Source organism: Bacillus rossius, chromosome 1 (genome assembly GCF_032445375.1).
Source record: "Bacillus rossius redtenbacheri isolate Brsri chromosome 1, Brsri_v3, whole genome shotgun sequence".
In the NCBI taxonomy this organism is placed as follows: Eukaryota; Metazoa; Arthropoda; class Insecta; order Phasmatodea; family Bacillidae; genus Bacillus; species Bacillus rossius.
Window position 1 is genome coordinate 125,428,649 of NC_086330.1, and position 17,830 is coordinate 125,446,478.

Here is a 17,830-nt window from a genome sequence, read left to right on the forward strand (position 1 = left end):
TGCCATGGGACGAGTGCCTGCACCAACTGGCGAAGTATTGACATTGACCGACCTCCGGCACAATGTTCCCCCAGAGTTCCAAGACCGGGTAAACAGGGCCCTTCGCGAGCGACAGGACGTGTTCGCCGTGGCCGACCCACTGAGGCACACTACAGTGGCCAAACACTCTATCCCTACCACCACAGACCAACCAGTGTACGACCCCCCACGCGGGTATTGTTTTCGCGAACACCGAGTAATCTGTGTACAAGTCACAGAAATACTGCAGAATGGCATCATAGAGCCCTCGAATAGTCACTAAAATGCCGGTATAGTACTAGCCTAAAAATGGACGGGTCCCTCCGGTTCTGCTCTGATTTCCAGCCACTGAATGCAGTAACCATCAGTTCCCCACCCCCCCGCATATTTGTGCCGAGGTGGCCATAGCCGGGCTGGGTAGGGCACGAGTGTTTAGCACCCTGGACCTAAAGTCCAGTTACTGACAGGTGCCAATCAGACGGAAATATAAGGAAAAGACAGCGTTCACCATGCCTGATGGCAGGCACTTTCAGTTCCGAGCGATGCCTTTTGGTCTACAGTGCGCCCCGGCCACCTTCCAGGCCATGATGGACAGGGTCCTAGAAGGCTACATAGGGCAGTTTACGATAGCCTACCTCGACGATGTAATCGTTTTTTCGGAAATGTGTGAGGACCACTGCCATCACCTGGCCCTAGTGATGGAGCGATTGGCCACCCACCATCTTATGGCAAACCCTGCAAAGTGCCACATCGGGGCTGGTGAGGTAGACTTTCTCGGTCACATCGTCAGCGAGAGTGGGAATCGTCCCCAGTTAGGCCACCTGCAGAAGATCGCAGAAGCCGAAGCTCCCCGAACGCGAAAACAACTGCAAAGATTCATAGGCTTAATAAACTGGCTGCACAGCTATATCCCGGACTTTTCTCCAATCATCTCGCCCCTCACAGACTGGCTCTCGCCTCAAGAATGCTACCACTTGGGCCCTTTGGTGCAACAGGCATTCGATCAAGTTAAACTTGCATTCACCCAATGCCACTCATTGACCCGGGTGGATCCCGAGTGCCCCCGTTTCTTACAAACAGATGTGAGCACACTGGGAGTGGGTGCAGTGCTATTCCATGTGGACGCGCAAGGAGACAGACAAGTGATCGACTACGCCAGCTCATAATTCGGACCAGCCGAGAGACGATACCACAGTAATGAACAAGAGTGCCTAGCGGTAGTCTGGACAGTGAAGAAGTACCGGCCCCACCTCGAAGGCAGACAATTCACCCTCCGAACAGACAATCGGTGTTTGACTTGGCTACATACCATGCAGGGACAAAAAGGCAAATTGATTCGCAGGGCATTGCTCCTCCAATCATTTGACTTCAGAGTCGAGCACGTACCGGGGTCAAAAATCAATTGCCCGATCTGCTGTCACATGAGCCGGATGCTCGAGATGAGGCACTCGACACAGAAGAATGGGAGACATCATACCCCACCCCCCACCACCACCACCCAGGCACACGCACCGGGCCTGGCCTGGCCCAGCATGCGCTCGCATCACCGCGGGCATAGGCGAAGCGGACACACCCCCGAACACGGCAGCCGACGTGGACCGCCGCATGCTCGTGGCGAAACAGCTGTTCCCCGATGCCGCGAGGCGCCTAGGCCAGGCGGAGGGCGAAGGGTGTGTGACATGGCAGAATCTGGATGGGAGACTTATGAAATAGCCACCCGGGGAAGAGACCAGCTGGAAGACCTATGTGCCCCCCGAGGCCTGCGAAGCAGTGCTACGCTTCTATCATGACCACGACCTCATGGGGCACCCGGGTACCGATCAGACCCGTAAAACAGTCAGTCAACACTACCTTTGGCCAGGGGCAGCCCGGGATGTCCGCGAGTACGTCTGGGAGTGTGAAACCTGCCAGCTGCACAAAAACCGACGTGGCGACCAACCAACCCGTTCCAGACTATCGCTCTCGACATCATGGGGCCGTACCCGCGTTCGCCACAGGGCAAGCGCTTCCTGGTAGTCGTAACATACGTGTTTACCAGGTGGATGGAACCATACCCCTGTAGAAACGTGCTAGCATCGACTATCATAGACATCCTAACCCACTAGTTTCTGCCTCAGTGGGGCTATCTAGAATCCGCCCTCACAGACAATGGTAGCCAGTTCCTGGGAGCCCAATGGAAGAACCTGTGTAGGACGATGCACGTCGTCCACCACATCACACCCACCTACCACCCAAGGGCGAACCCCACCGAGCGCAGGAACCAGGAGCTGAAGGTACAGCTGCGACTACGACTCGATGACGACCACACCCAGTGGGTATGCCATATTTCTGATGCACTATTCTGTGTCCAATGTCGCGTGAACGCTGCCAATGGAATGATCCCGGCAGAAATGGTCCAGTGTCATAATCTCCCCCTGCCTGGCGAGTGGGCTACCCATGCCATACCCCATTCAGGAGAAGGGGCAGAGGAGCGCAACCAGCGGCGCGAAAGCGAACACGCAGTCGCACAACAGTGACAAACCAGCTATGTGCAGGAGATAACCCCCCAGACCACACGACCTCCGTACCCATTACGAGCCGGCAGTCGCGTGTTCGCGCGAGTCCACCCCTTGTCGGCAGTGCCGCGCAATTACTGCGCTGGATTCGCGCCACGATGGGGAGGTCCATATATGGTCCAATGTCGTCTGGGGGCCACTTCCTACCTGGTGAACCTGGGGGGCCGACGAATCCGTAATATACACCGGGATGACCTACGGCTAACAGAGCTACCGTCCTTCAGACGAAAAGGGGAACAGCGACATCGCTGAAGAGCCAATATCCGATGACGAAATACCAGCCACGGAGATCGCGAAGCAAGGAGAGGGAAAGATCGGTGAAGACCCCTCGCCAAGATGGGAGGAAGACTCGAGCTGGAAATGCAGGGCCCACCCCTCCCATCTCACGATAACAGAAATGGTGACAGGGGAACTCCAGGAACAGGATGATCAACCACCTGAAACGGTTCTCTGTGTGACGGAACCGGACGAACCAGAAGCCAAATCGAGTCTAACACTAACGCGAGGAGGATGGGGTCACCCGGCGACACTCGCTGACGCAACGTTTCATGTCCGAGTGGACAAGCCAGATGAGCAGGGGGTAGGTAGACCCAAGCGAAAATGCTGCTGCCCGATGCGACTGCTGGACTATTGAAATGCCCCTCGTGTCCTTGTTATTAATATTGACAAGATGTCGACAAAACAGGCCTTGGAAGTGGCGGGCAGAAAAGAATAATTAAGAACAAAGTTTAAACATCAGAGGCGGACACGGGGTGGGTCCAACAAAAATTTGTAAACTCCCTATCAAGACCTGGGAGCATAGTGTGGATCGTTATTGCCTTAATCCTTAAGTAATAAAAACAAACAGTTACGTTTATAGGCATCCTTTTATTTAAGATCAAAGTTTGTTTTCAAGATTTTCTGTTACAAGCTATAACGAGAAAACACTTCTATCATTTAACCATTATTTAAAAGAGCTCAGTTTACCTAATCATTTGCCGACCCGGGCCGCGAATAGAAAATTATTTTTACAACCCATCATTCTTAAATAAACCGTAAAGTTTTAACATTTTACAATAATCTGTAATCACCATATTAGCTTATCATTGGTTAATTATAATCATTTCACATATACAATTTCGAGATGGCTGAAGAGACGAAAACTGTTAAACTGGTTCGAATCTGATATCTGAAATTACATTTGGAAACTAACAAAAGTAACTTTCACTGGCACTTGCTCTCACGAACTGAATATTTTCTGCCGGTTCGTAGCTGATGGTGAAAAGGCCGGGAGTGAGGGCTTCCACTGGCGAAACCACCAATTCAAAATTGGAGGTCGCCGAGCTTGCTTAGTTCCCCATGATGGTTTCTTTCTCTTTGGTGGGGGGGGGGGGGGGGGGGACTAAGACCATGTCTGTGGACAGACCAATACAAAAAAAATCAGATCTGCACCACAGACAGAACAAGGTCGGGTCAGAAAACGACCGCAAAAGAGACAAAGTTCAAAGGACCGAAGAGAGAACTTACCAAAACAGGGTAGTAGTTGTTAGGCACAGCCATGTTGCCTGGTAGGAAGATGGAGGGCGATGCGCGGCCGACATCGCGGTTAAAAGAAAAAAATATGCGGCACCAGCCAAGAAATTTGGTTCGCGGAGAAACTTGGATTACTACGTAGAGGCTATGCTGAGATGACTAAAATAAAAAACCAAAAGGTAAATAGGGAAACATCCCTTTTCTGATCAGAAAACATCTTAGTACTGCTGCTCGGCGTCAGCTTTGATTTAACTGGACGGAGCCCGAAACGCGATCAGCTGACTACCGACGCGGTCATTCCATGGTGCAGAGCAAGAGTCCCCTCACATCCGCGCCGCATCGCTAATTAAAACAAGGAATTCGTCCTAGGTGGTGGAGGGGCGTCAGAAACCTTCGGCAACTCTCGTCGTCCGGCCCGAAGTGAACTATCGTAAAAGATTTCCCTCTGTCGGAGTTTGCACGCACTAAGGTCGACCAGGAGTGAGTCGCGGTAGTCAACTTAAAAAAAACTACACCCTTATGTAACCAATTTATATGGAAAATAAAATTATTTCCAAAAATAATTTAAAAATTATGAAAAAATTAAACAAACATGCCGAAATGCCTCATTTCCGGCACACTATGTAATGGACCGCAATGCCCCGAAGGTATCCACACCACCAAGCGGGCCAGAGAGGATGAGACAGCCATACCAACTAATCCCGCTGGCTGAACGCACCCCTCGCGCGGCACGGAGGATGTTCGCGAAGCTGCCGCGAGGCATTAGCCAACAGGACGCGGCCTAGGGCGGACGCTCTGTCACGCGGTAAAGAACATAACTGTGCATCTTGATAAGGACGACAACATTTGCGATTGCGCTCGACAGCGCACGTTAATGGCGACAGACGATAATTGTGTGTGGTGACATCCACCCTAGTGTTGTAGCTGCCACAACAAACATGTAACTTATGTAGGAGAAGACTCATATTTACTGTGTAAGAACCGTGTGCCTGAACCAGCTTTATTTGGAAGCTCTTGTAAGGTTAATAACTTAATAATCGCCGCGAGTCCAGTGATCCACGCTGGGGCCGACGACCCACGCAATCACAATGGCTAGCCTGGCGCCCCCTCATAAAGAAGAGAACTAAATAATCTCCGCCAGCAATCACTGGGCTCATCCCGGGTCCCGAACCCGAGACCTCGGGTGACGGTAATTATGGCTTAATACCTTGTCCACAGCAAGAACGTTAGAGATAGAAGGTTTGTTTTACTACTGTTACTTTTGCTCCCTAGGAGTTGTAGAGTTAGTAGCAAATGAACTTCGGTCAGTTAGAGCTGGTAACTCTCATGTACGTCAATAGAATGACTATATTTTTTTTTACCTTCACAAAAGCAGGTGTCTTAAAAACTTAATACGATGGCGAATAAAGATTCATTTGAAGGTGGAACTGCTTTCGCAAAATGTTATATCATTCTACAAGAGATAAGAGCTTAATGAAACTTGCAATCATAAATAAGGACATGCTTTACATAACCTGTAGTAATAAAATAAATACACATTAATATAAATATTTTATTGAAATAGAATCATATTTTAATTCTCAAACATTGTTATATATAACGTGGCAAATAAATTATTCATTGTTCTAAATATCATAACACATTGAACATAACGAACAACGCAGAAGTAGACGATAACACGCAAACACCTGGCAGACGACTTGCCCTCGCAACTGTTCCTCGAGAGGAGAAGCATCCAGGGTATAACCTGTCTGACCTGAGAGCATCTTACTCCCTCGAGCAGAACAGCCATCTGCGACACTGTTTCCCGCAAGTATAACATGCAAGGGCGCCCCGGGAGTTAAAAGGTTCAAAAGAGACTGCAAAACAAACCAACATATATATTAGAGAGAGATAGGGATAGGGATAGATAGATATAAAGATAGAGAAATATATATTTAATATACATAGGAGAGGTAAAGATATTGATATAGAGATTGGGACAGTGTTGCATAGAGAGATAGAGATATATGGAGAGATAGTGTATAGAGGACAATAAATTGTATTATTTATGGTTTTAATTGAAAGGGTGTCATTCTTCCTGAATTATATTTCAAAAGTTTTTAAATTGGGGTGTACTGATATTTCAGTACCATATTTTAACTAACTCGAATCAATTATTTATACTGCCTATTAAACAGTGAATAAAATTATGAAACAACTGAAAAATATATAAATAGTCAAAGGTGCGAGAAATTAAAAATTGTATACGAATTGTTTTATAAGTTAAACTCTTATTTCAGTAAAGTTTACTTGGAATTAAAGAAAAATAACTTTTAAATCTACCTTATGTTAACAAAACCTCAATGATTTAATAGCAGTCGTAGTTTGCACAATCGTGAGGTAATCTGAAAGCCTTCCACTTTACCAATAACGATCAGTTGCCATTCACGACTTTCGAGCGAAACTGAGTCCGATTAATTTGTGTACAACTTTTTAAAACTCCCCAGTCAAATTGTTTTTAAAAATAAACTCATAAGCATGACTGTGGCCACAACAGAACTGAAGAGGCCGTGGTTGCCGACAGAGCTGGAGGGGGCCGGTGCCTGGGCTCGCAGGTGCGCGGAGGGGCACGTGATGGCCGCCGACGGGAAGGGGTGCGTGGACCGCAACGAGTGCCTGGACAAGCCGTGCCTGAACGGCGGCGTCTGCGTCAACCAGAGCCCGCCGCCCGGGTACCGCTGCCTCTGCCCGCAGCGCTTCTGGGGCGGCAATTGCGAGGCGGCGCGCGACGCCCGCTCGCTGCGGCTCGGCGTGGGCTTCCTGGCCGCCATCTTGCTCTGCCTGCTCGTCATCGCCGGTGAGCCCTCGCCCGCTTCGCCTCCCTTCACACCCCTCCGTGTTTACAAACCGGTGTTTGGCATCCCAAATTAATCGCTGTATTATACATTTTCAGTAATGTTTTTTATGATGGACATCTTGATTTTCATACGTAGTTCTAATCCATAATTTTCTAAAGATAAGTCGAATCCACTTTTTCTCAAATCTGAATCTTATATTCGAATCCGAATCTAGATCTCAGAAGTCAGGAATATGTGCGTAAACTTAGAAAATTTAGTTAAGAAATAAACATTCAATCCAATTAATTATTTAATTCAAAAAAAACATACATTTACAAGTTAAGGAATAAAACTATTTATTTTTGTGTCAAAAATGTTCCCAGACGTGCTAAACAAATATTTCCAGGGCATTGAAGCCGGTGGCAAATACAAACGTGTTTTATTGCATCTGTAGAGATACATTTTGTAGTCCTTGTCAGCCACACTGGTGCTTTTGATTGAATTTCTGAATTTCCCTTCCATGAAATATTTTAATCATTTTTTTCTTGATTATCAAATCTTTCACATACTAATGTTTATAGGGTATTTAAAATTTGCTGATTTTATTGGCGCATCCGTATTTTTTCTAATTAGTTATTTATTGCGGAGTGCCAACACCTCACACAACTGTTTATTTTGTTCTTGCTTCATACTGTTTGCAACTCCTCTATGACATGGGAATGTTTAAGTCACGGGATGTGCACTCATTAGAGAGATGCTTGAACAACGTTTTGTTTGTGTGCACGGCCGTAAGAGCGCTAGTGTGCTCACTGCTCAATGTTTGTTTACGATTCGTTGCCAAAGCTCATTTATAATGGCTGCAATTTTTCTTTCGTATTTTTGTTTAGGACTTTAGGTTATTTGCGTGCTACTTGCTTATTGCTTCGTAGGTGGAAACTGGAAAATATCTGGCGTTTATTTATTCAATTATTTAGTGGTCATATTTTAATTGAGGTAAGATTGTTAAATTGAGTATAAAGTTACATATTAAGTAAAATACAATGCCGCCACGTGTACGAAAATGCTGTGTGCCTGGTCGCGATGATAAATTTGCTGTTAGACACCACTTCCCAGTTTACGAAGTAACATTATACAATGAATGGATACAGAGAATAAACGTCGAGAAGCTGAAAACTCTCCACCCTCTTAATGCTGTAAATGAGATGGCAAACTTCAATAGTAATGCTAGCTTGTGACATAGGTGGTTTTAGCATAAATAGCTATTTAGGTCATTCTTTCACCAATGTTTATACGGTTAGTACTGTGCACGGCCACAACAGCGCTGCAAATAGCGTTCTAGCTGTTATTCAGAGAGTGGCCTTTCTATCCCTCCCTCTCTTTTCTATGGTTTAAGTTCTATGGTGTGCAAGCATAATACTGTAAGTGTTTGAGTAAAAATTGATTTATATGTGAGTATAGCACTTCATTCACTTATAATAAATTGTACAGTAAATTTCTAAATAGTTTCTCTCTTTAAATTTTGTCCTGAGTTTTTGCTGATATTCAAATTATACATTTCAATCTGTAGCTAACACAAAATATTTTACTTAGCCTAAGAAGAAATTTGCTGATTATATTTAGCAGTTTTTTATAATATCCTACATTATGTATGATTTTTTTTACATACTGAATCTTTACTACGGAAAAAAATCTGGAATGAATTTGAAGTTAATTAGTTAAAGTATCATAAATTTCATTATTTCTTGAATAATCATATAATACAGTAAATCCATGTTTAAGTTTCTCAAGGGACCTAAAATTTAGACTTATTAACAGGGAAATTGTATTAAAATTGTAGAATTATATGTATTATTGGTTCAATGTAAAAAATTGTTAACTTACTATGCAGGAAATTGTCTTAAGTCGGGTTTCCTGAAGAGGTTTCATTGTATAAACACAAACTTTCTCGGGAGGTTTTATTAAGGCTGTGGTGCATGGTGTGGCACTGGCGGCTCCGAGAATACTTCTCGGGAGGGGCTAGCATTCAAAGAAAGGTTGCAGTTGCAAAAAATGATATGAAAGAAGTCAGAGATTGGCCTTGGAATATTTACAAATCATGGTCTCGAATACTGAACCTTAGTGGTGTCATGCAGCTTTTGATGAAATAATCGTTTAACACAATTTGTGTATTTTATTAAATAAAAATGTACCCTCTAAAATAAAGAAATAAAAAATCAGAGCATTTCGCAAATGGGCATGGCGGACGTTCTCATTAGCCGGGGTTTTTTCTCGTGGTATTCTAGTTTCCCCACCTGTGAGTTATCGATGCACCATTTTAAAATTCCTCCTATGCCGACAAGACGTTATGCCTTAATTTATGCATTCATATATTTATTTGTAAGATTGCTTTCTTGAAATACACCAATGAACTTCACCTTAGACAAAGACGTTTTCACAAAAAACTGTAATATGTACCTACATATTTAAATTTTAAAAAATTGTTTATGCATTTTTGTTATAGCTTAGTGGCCAGCATATTAAAATATGTATACTTGATTTTTTTTTAATTGATCTGAAACTGTTCAATTTAAAATATTCTTCGTGCTTTTGTTTTTGCAAGGTCCTTAAATCCACTGCAACGGCTACCGTCTTTAAATTAAATTATGCATTTTGTTTGTTTAAGCTTAGATCACATCAATTCAAACACTTTTCTTTAAATGACTGAAATTAAAACCAAGAAATTAAATGACCGATTTCAAAAATACTTCAATTTAAGCTCATAAACCGAAATCCTGGGTCTGTGTCTCGCCGAAATCACAAGCATATAATTGTCGCTCTGTACAAAATGTAGACAACATAGTCTAGCTGAATGACGCTCACTCAACATCAGAGACTTAAATACTATTGTTACGTCATATTTGCATCCCCTCCTTCCTCTCTTTTGAGAAATTCGTGGCAGAATATAAAAATGTTTTGGATTGACGGTGTTAAATGGTGTGCCCTTAATTCACTCTATATTGGTTATCTTGTGAGCAAAATCTTGTTGTCTGTAGTATAAAGGTTTCTGAATGCAGTTTCACTGTGTGCCTGTGCTTGTCTATGTTTGCAAGACTGATGCAGCAATTCTCGTTCATGTTTTGTTTCAGTCCTGGTGTTTGTTTTTGTGCTATACAACCGACGAAGACAGTCGCGAGCTAAGTACCCCAAGACAGAGGAGGATGTTAGAGAAAACATCATCAGCTACGATGATGAAGGGGGAGGGGAGGACGACATGATGGCCTTTGACATAAAGCCACTGCAGATACCAGTCGAAGGCGCTGTGGCAGAAGGATCATCCAAAGAACAGCGTTAGTAGAGAAAAGTTATATATTGCATTACCTAAATGATGGGATTAGCTTACGGTTGCACACTAAAATAATTTAAATATTTTTTTTTCAAACAGTTGCTCTTCACCTCTAAGCCATAATCTGGTATTTTCATGAGAGTATATTAAATATGACGGTTTCCTGCATGTCTATATACTACTAACGATACCAAAGTTTTCGTACCTAAAAGTATCTGCCCAATCACGTAAAAAATTAAACTAAAACATGCAACTTGTATAGCCAAGGGTAATGACTCTTAAAGGCTATTTATAATCAGACATATTTCAAAAAACTTGAGCGGCCATGATCAGGCGTGTCCGTCACTCGATGGGAACTCGTCGGCCATAATGGTCATATCTATTCATCTCCTACATCTGCATTCCTGCCCGATGGTTTACTGGTTGTTCTATTGTCCCCTGCAAGGCGGACTACCATCGCCGGCCGCCATATTTTATATTTTGTCGGTATTAGCTAATATTATTGTAAAAATCGCTTTAGGTAAGCTTTATGTTATATTATTAAAATACGAGGCTTGTAAATAAAGTAGTGGCAATGTAGCCTAGAAAGTCGCTGAACATCTTGCCTACGTAAACGGGATATCGGAGGAGTGAGTTGGCGCTGTTGACGAAGTGTAGAGTACATACAAACGTCGGTCAAGTAGAGGGAGGTATTTGCTGCGTGGAATTGAAGTGGACAGTGTCGTTTCTACCGCTCTGAAGCATGTTTACAAAAATTGATCAGCGGTTGTGGATTAAAATGGATGTTTTCCTTGGCAAAAATGCATCGCAATGTTATAAAGTATTTTCTGAAGCCTGTGGCGTGAATGCGTTACCAGATAGGACGGTTGCACTACGGGTCAAAGCGTTTCGTGCTGGTTGGGCTGAGCCTGTGGATTTGCACCTCACAGGTTGGTCATCCATTCCTCAACATCACTTGACATCGTGAATGGTCTCCATTCCATTAACCGTCGATGGACTGTCCGGGAAATATCCGCTGAAGTTTGTTCAGTCATCCAACGGTGTGGCACATGCTGAAGGAAAGACTAAATATGAGGAAAATTGCGTCCCGCTGGGTTCCACATCGACTCATTGACGTACATAAATGGCACCGTTATGCACTGGCGGGTAGCTACCTAGACAGACACCGCAACGACGGAGAAGCATTTCTGCAGCTTATTGTTGCCATTGATGAGATGTGGGCTCGAGCCTACCAGCCTGAATTAAAGCGTCAATCCAATGAATGGCGTCACCCAGGTTCTCCACGTCCACAGATGTTTTCGTCAGGAACCCAGTCGGTTGAAGGCATTGCTGATTGTGGCATATGACTACGAGGGTGTCATTCTTACACATGCTGTGCCTCAAGGAGAAACTGTCAATGCAGTCTACTATCGCCGATTTCTACAGCACCATCTGCGTCCGGCTATAGGGCGCAAACTTCCACATTTATTACGGGACAATCTCCATATCGTGTTGCATGAGAGTACTCGTTGTCATGTAGCACAAGCTATAAATGATCTGTAGCGACGGTCGTCTTGGGAGGTGTTGGAACACCCTCTGTTCTCACCTGTGATTAGTCCTTGTGACTACGGCCTCTTTCCTAAGATGAAATAACCCCTTCGAGGCATCCGATTTCCTGACGTGCCATCTGCGATCCGAGCAGTAGGACGCTCCGTCACTGACATCAACAAACAACGCCTTGCCAACAGTGTCCTGCGGCTTCCTGACATCTGGCAAGACTGTGCTGGTGATTATATTGAAGGGGTGTAATTAATGTTAATTCTATTATACATACATTAAAGTCTCTTTTCCAGGTATGTTGCCATTACTTTATTTACAATCCTCGTATTCAAATGTTAAAATACCACTTTGGTGACAACTCGGTGCTCACGAATTTGTGCGATGCCAGGGTTGGGATCAAGCCCTCTACTGTGCACGAGCATGACACAGTAGCGTTCACGGCTACCACGATCCCTCTAGATACAAAGGCATAGCGGACCTTCAAGTCTTCAGGCTGCACCTTTCCTTTTCATTGGAAACCATAATCCTGTTCAAAATTCTGTGATATCAAAATTGACTCAATAATGTAAATGGGGCGGCGTAACGGGCAAAAAAAAACAAGACATCTCTTCACCTACGGGCTTGCCTTTCATCTGTTTTAAAATCCTAATGCTCTGGTATTGAAATATCAGTTTCCCATCTTAATGATAAGTTAGTATGAACATCAAAATCATTTGTACACTTTACTGTCACAAATGTAACAAATGTTATTAATTCTGCAGTCCAAATAAAACATAAGGAGATGACCTGCCTGGCACGTGAAATGTGATACAATATGTTTAAATTCCAAGTTTTTAAAACAAACAAACAAAAAAGGTTTCTTTTAAACCATTAACAGCAAATAATAGAATTTTCCGATTGCTGCTTTAAAAAATGTAATGTCGCTAGCCCCTTTTATGCTACCCTTTTAAAAAAAAATTAAGAAATTTTAATATGTTAAATTAATTTGAAAAGTATTTGCGTTAATTGCTGTAATATAATATTAAGTTACAAATAGTAATTATTATATTTATTTTATTTTTTCAGAAATTCCACTGGAAAGAATTATTAATATTTCAGCTGCTATCGAGCAATACAGGAAAGCAGCCGATGGTGATCAAAATGCGCCACCTTTCGATGACCTTCGGAATTTTGCTTTCGAAGGCGGCGGTAGCACGTCGGGATCTTTATCTTCGCTGGCGACAGGTAACAAACACAGGCCATGTCCTCTCTCCAGTCACCATCCGTAACTGCTGGGTCATTCAAAAAACTTGTGTGTGCGTGAAGCAGAAGCACAAAGCGTAACCTAGCACACACCGATACGATAGTCCTGAGAAAACAGCGTCAACGAGTGTGCAGTGTAAACAGATTACCTGTGCTTTCCAGATACCTACAATTAATTCTTCCCAAGCAGATTTTTTGTTCTTTTAGGGCTTTTTTTTTAATTCCACCCTACGTATGTAAACATCTAACAGCAGAAGTATATATGCTAGCTAGATTAAATATAATCTTTAGCTTTTCTTTTAATTGTATTTGCACAAAATAAATTTTTAAGAGCATCCCACATGCGTTTGGTATTCAAATATGTAAACTAATCATGAATTCACTGTGGTGAGCAGTATTCTCATTTTGTGAGAAACTTAGGTAAAGGTGAAATATATTTGCTGATTCTATAAAATATTTTATTAAAAATCCAAGTAAATAAAGTAAGGGTTGGTGACCGTGCTCACTGCGGTATCTTGCTCATGATGTAAGGATCATGTGCTCAACTACAATCCCTAGAATGTATCGATGAGCACAGGGTGAGACGCCAAGTAGTTTTAAAGCCACTATATAAATAAAGTCTTGGGGGTTTTAGGAACTTGAGTCTATGACACGACTTGTGTTGTTATAACTTTAACTTTTCCTTTTCTGTAACTGAGATACAACACTTTTTTAGAGAGATTAAAACATATTTCATCTTGTGCTGACTATCCTGTTTATTGTATCAAGTATTAAAAGTCATGATATCATTTTTAACACAAACAAGTGAAAAATATAGCTAGTATGAAACGTACATTGATTTAGCCTTTTTTAATAAGTAGGTTCTTCATCACCATTATTTGAGTAATACCATTAAATTACTCAAAGGAAGCAACTTTCCTAATACTCACATAAGTATTATAAAATGTAGCCTATTTTAAGATAATTTTATGTAAATAAAGCTTTATTGATAAATACCTAACAGAAATAGCACAAAACCTACTAATATATATCTTTCGATAGTGTACCATAAAATTTGTGGGTCACTGCATGGTATCTTAAAATGTTCCACCTCCACAATTTGGATACTGTTTATTACTTATTTTCTTTCACATAAACATAGCCCATCTGAAACAAACCTCTTAATGCTAGCTTGCATTCAGATGTTCCATAAAGAGAAAACAAGAATGGTAAATGACTTGATGTAAGTTTTTGGACATACGCCATTGCTAAGCACTTTTTCTGTAGAAGAAAACTAAAAAAATAAAAAATAAAAAAAATACTCAAAAGACAAAAAGACACAAATTAAGCAAAAAATTGCTGTTGTCAACAGGATATAAACACCACGAAATATTCCGTATCAGGAATATGGTCAACAAACAAAGAGAAACAAAGAAAAAGTTCTAAGAGAACGAAAAAAAACCACAAATGATGACAACACAAAAATATTGAACCCAAAAAAATTCAGCACAATGGATGAAACAAGACAAAAACACGACAAAACGAAAAGACGAAACAAACACAATAGACCTAGTTTTAATATTTTTGTTTTGTCGTGTTTTTGTCTCGTTTCATCCGTTGTGCTGAATTTTTTTGTGTCGTCATGATTTGTGGGTTTTTTTTTTCGTTCTCTTAGTACTTTTTCTTTGTTTTTCTTTGTTTGTTGACCATATTCCTGATACGGAATATTTTGTGGTGTTTATATCCTGTTGACAACAGCAATGTTTTGCTTAATTTGTGTATTTTTGTCATTTGGGTATTTTTATTTATTTATTTATTTTTAATTTTTAGTTTTCTTCTACAGAAAAAAGTGCTTAGCAATGGCGTATGTCCAAAAACTTATATCAAGTCATGCACTCCCATTGCACAAATCTTTCAAAGATAATAAGAATGGTAAATCTTAAAATTTGTAAGTGAATATTTATGTGAAACATATTGCTAAATTTGTATTAATTAGATAATTGATGTTAAATATTCATCACCATAATGTTATTAGCCAGCCCTCAGGATAAAATTAAAATATTTGTTCTTTAGCATTTCATGACTCAAATAGTACATGTTTTAAATTTTATTTGTTTTCTTGGATATCTTGCTTTAGAAACTGAAGAGAATGACCAAGACTTTGAGTACCTGAATGCGTGGGGCCCACGCTTTAGCGTGCTTTCGAGCATGTATAGAGACGAAGAAACCAGCGAAGAAACTCAGTGACGAATCAACGCAGGCTGTGCACACTGATTTTTGTAACGACGCGGCGAAGGGAGCTCGCTCACAGCGGAACAGAAGCGACGAATCTCTCGAATGTTTCGTGTTCTGATGGAACCCATACGTAGTTCGAGAAGATATGCCTTACTTTTTGATGGAGTCTAATAAAACGATACATATAACGTTCTGTACATAGTGGTATCTGCTTAAGACATTCGAAAAACTTTCGTAAATGATGTTAGATTATACTTAATGTGATAAGGTTTTTAAGGCTGTTGTTATATGCGCTGTAAGTGCAAAAAAATGTTTCATGTTTTAATGAATGTAAGTGCAGAAAGCATGTTTGTGATTTTCATAGATATATTGATTTCCTGCCTCAATAAATGGACCATGTTAAAAAAAAATTATTATTTATTTATGCGCTAATGTGGTCACAAGTACAAATCAAGGAATAAAAACATATTTTATGTAATCAAATACTCAAAGAAATGTTTCTTCAGTAAATTAATTTAATGTGTTTTTTTTTTCATAAAGTGTCAGGTAAAGTTAAATCGCTTTAAATGAAGTTCTGAATTGATTGTAACATTTCAAAGTGTGACTGAAAAGTGAAATTGTATGTTAAATTGTTTTAATTTTAATGCATGTTATTATCTTATTTAAATGCACATTGTGCATTAAAAAATTTATTTTTTTGCCAGATGTGATGTATATTGAGTTTTGTATTAAAAAATTTAAATATGTGATTTCTTTTTTTTAATTTAATTATTTACAGTTTTTCAGGGGGAACCCCTTATTACTTATTTTTTTAAAATCCTAAATTTATTACTTAGAAAATACTCAACTAGGACTATTAGAAAAATCAAAACAACCTTCCCTCCCAATCTTATTATGCATAAAGACCCTTTTAACTCTGTGGTTACAAGAAAATATGTTTATCAATTTTCAATTAGAAAACAAGTTTTAAAAAATTACATAAATAAGTTAGTCTGCCAATTTTTAAAATTACTAAGCAAAATATATTTTGCTGCCATGTCTTCGTAATTTAAATCTTGAAATAAAATTTCCATATGTTTTCTAAGTGCCAAATAATGTATTAACTACTATCTGTATAACAGTTAGAAATTTAATATTCGCCATTGATTGATTGATATGTTACACTCGCAATTGGTCTTTCACCCAGTGGCAAGGAGTCCTCCCCTCACTCAATATCCTACCCCCTTTAGGTGTCTCTCAGGTCCCTTGCATCTCTCACACTCGGCATTCCTTCCTCCAGCCCATGCCAAGGTGGTGAGCTGAGCAGTTGTTATGGACGTGGAAGTGAATGATGTGAGTTTTGGTAGTACATAGTGTATTCGAGGGAAGGTGAAATATAGAATTGGCGACGAGGGGAACGAATGTACCTACGCGATTCTGGGATGTGACTAGTTGAGGAATTGAAAGTGTAGTTGGATTGAGGTTATGGGCAGTTCATAACTTTTAACGGCTTTGTTAGTTCGTTTGGCGAGCTTGTGCCTGGAATAGATACGTGGAAGACATATGTCCTAGCGTCTACAGTATTATTTTGTGGCGAACAGAGCTAATGACATAAAGGAATACAGGCAATTTTTTTCACAGTATGGGGCACTGAGCTATATAACATGGTAAAATCATTGGTATCACCAAAAGCGACCAGTAAAGTAATAATTTCTGAGGTCTTAGGGCTGATGTCCAATCATTTTGAGCCCACGCTGAGCGAAATAGTGTAAAAATGAAAATTTCACAACCATGATTGAGCACAAATATTTAACTTTAATATAAATACTTAACGACACTCACTACTGCTGCCTCTGCTCGCACAGGCCATCGTGGCCTATGGACGTGCATGCAGTCTCGTGTGTGCAGCGAACACACTAGTGTCGGCCGAGAGCAACGTGGTGCTGCGCCGAACATACGCCGCCACCAGCGTATTGATCGCCACTCGCGCGACAATCGATCGGGGGTCTTTCTGCTTTAAGATATGTTTTATTAATTATGTACTGGATTACTAGACAATGTTTTCTCACTGACAATTTAGACAAAAAAATTATTGATGTGATGAGGATTCACTGAAATTTTTGGCCTCGTCTAAACCACAGTTGCGAGCGTCTTTTTGCGGGAAGAGACCCCTAGCGGCCGAGGCCATTCAGGGTCACGAGGTATTTCGTCATATCTCGTTGGCGTGGCTAGACGCGTATCGCACCGCGGAGCCTATCATCCTTTGTGTTCACCGATCCACTCAACAAAAATTAGTTTTTCCTGAATCTTTATTTTTTCAGGCTGCACGGCTAGCCCCGCAGCTGGCCTGAACCCGCCAGCCGCTTGAATTATGTGATTGTGCCCCATGTGGGAGTTTCTTTTGTTACGTAACTATACCCACGCGGTTGAAAGGACTTAATAGCCATCGTATTTCATTTGCTTCAGTAACAGTTGTTTGCTAGGGTTTTGTAACATGGGCCACGGTGCGCATGTATGGGGGTTAATTTTCTCCCGTGGACATATAAGTTTGTGACGTGTCAGTTCTCAACTATTGTACGAGTGTAAATTGACTCATATTAACGCATAACTTGTGTGTCGTGCCGACCCCC

General features: G+C 41.4%; 1 protein-coding gene across 1 annotated transcript in view; it reads left to right on the plus strand.

The window, feature by feature from the left end:
- The window catches only part of LOC134534814 (neural-cadherin-like), a 200,582-nt gene extending 184,612 nt beyond the window's left edge, over window positions 1-15,970 (plus strand). Inside the window, exons 24-27 of the mRNA XM_063373458.1 lie at window positions 6,683-6,924; window positions 10,030-10,230; window positions 12,831-12,989; window positions 15,124-15,970. Of these exons, the coding sequence (XP_063229528.1) occupies window positions 6,683-6,924; window positions 10,030-10,230; window positions 12,831-12,989; window positions 15,124-15,233 (712 nt within the window). The 3' untranslated portion in view covers window positions 15,234-15,970. The remainder of the gene's footprint in view (window positions 1-6,682; window positions 6,925-10,029; window positions 10,231-12,830; window positions 12,990-15,123) is intronic.
- The last annotated feature ends 1,860 nt before the right edge of the window (window positions 15,971-17,830 follow it).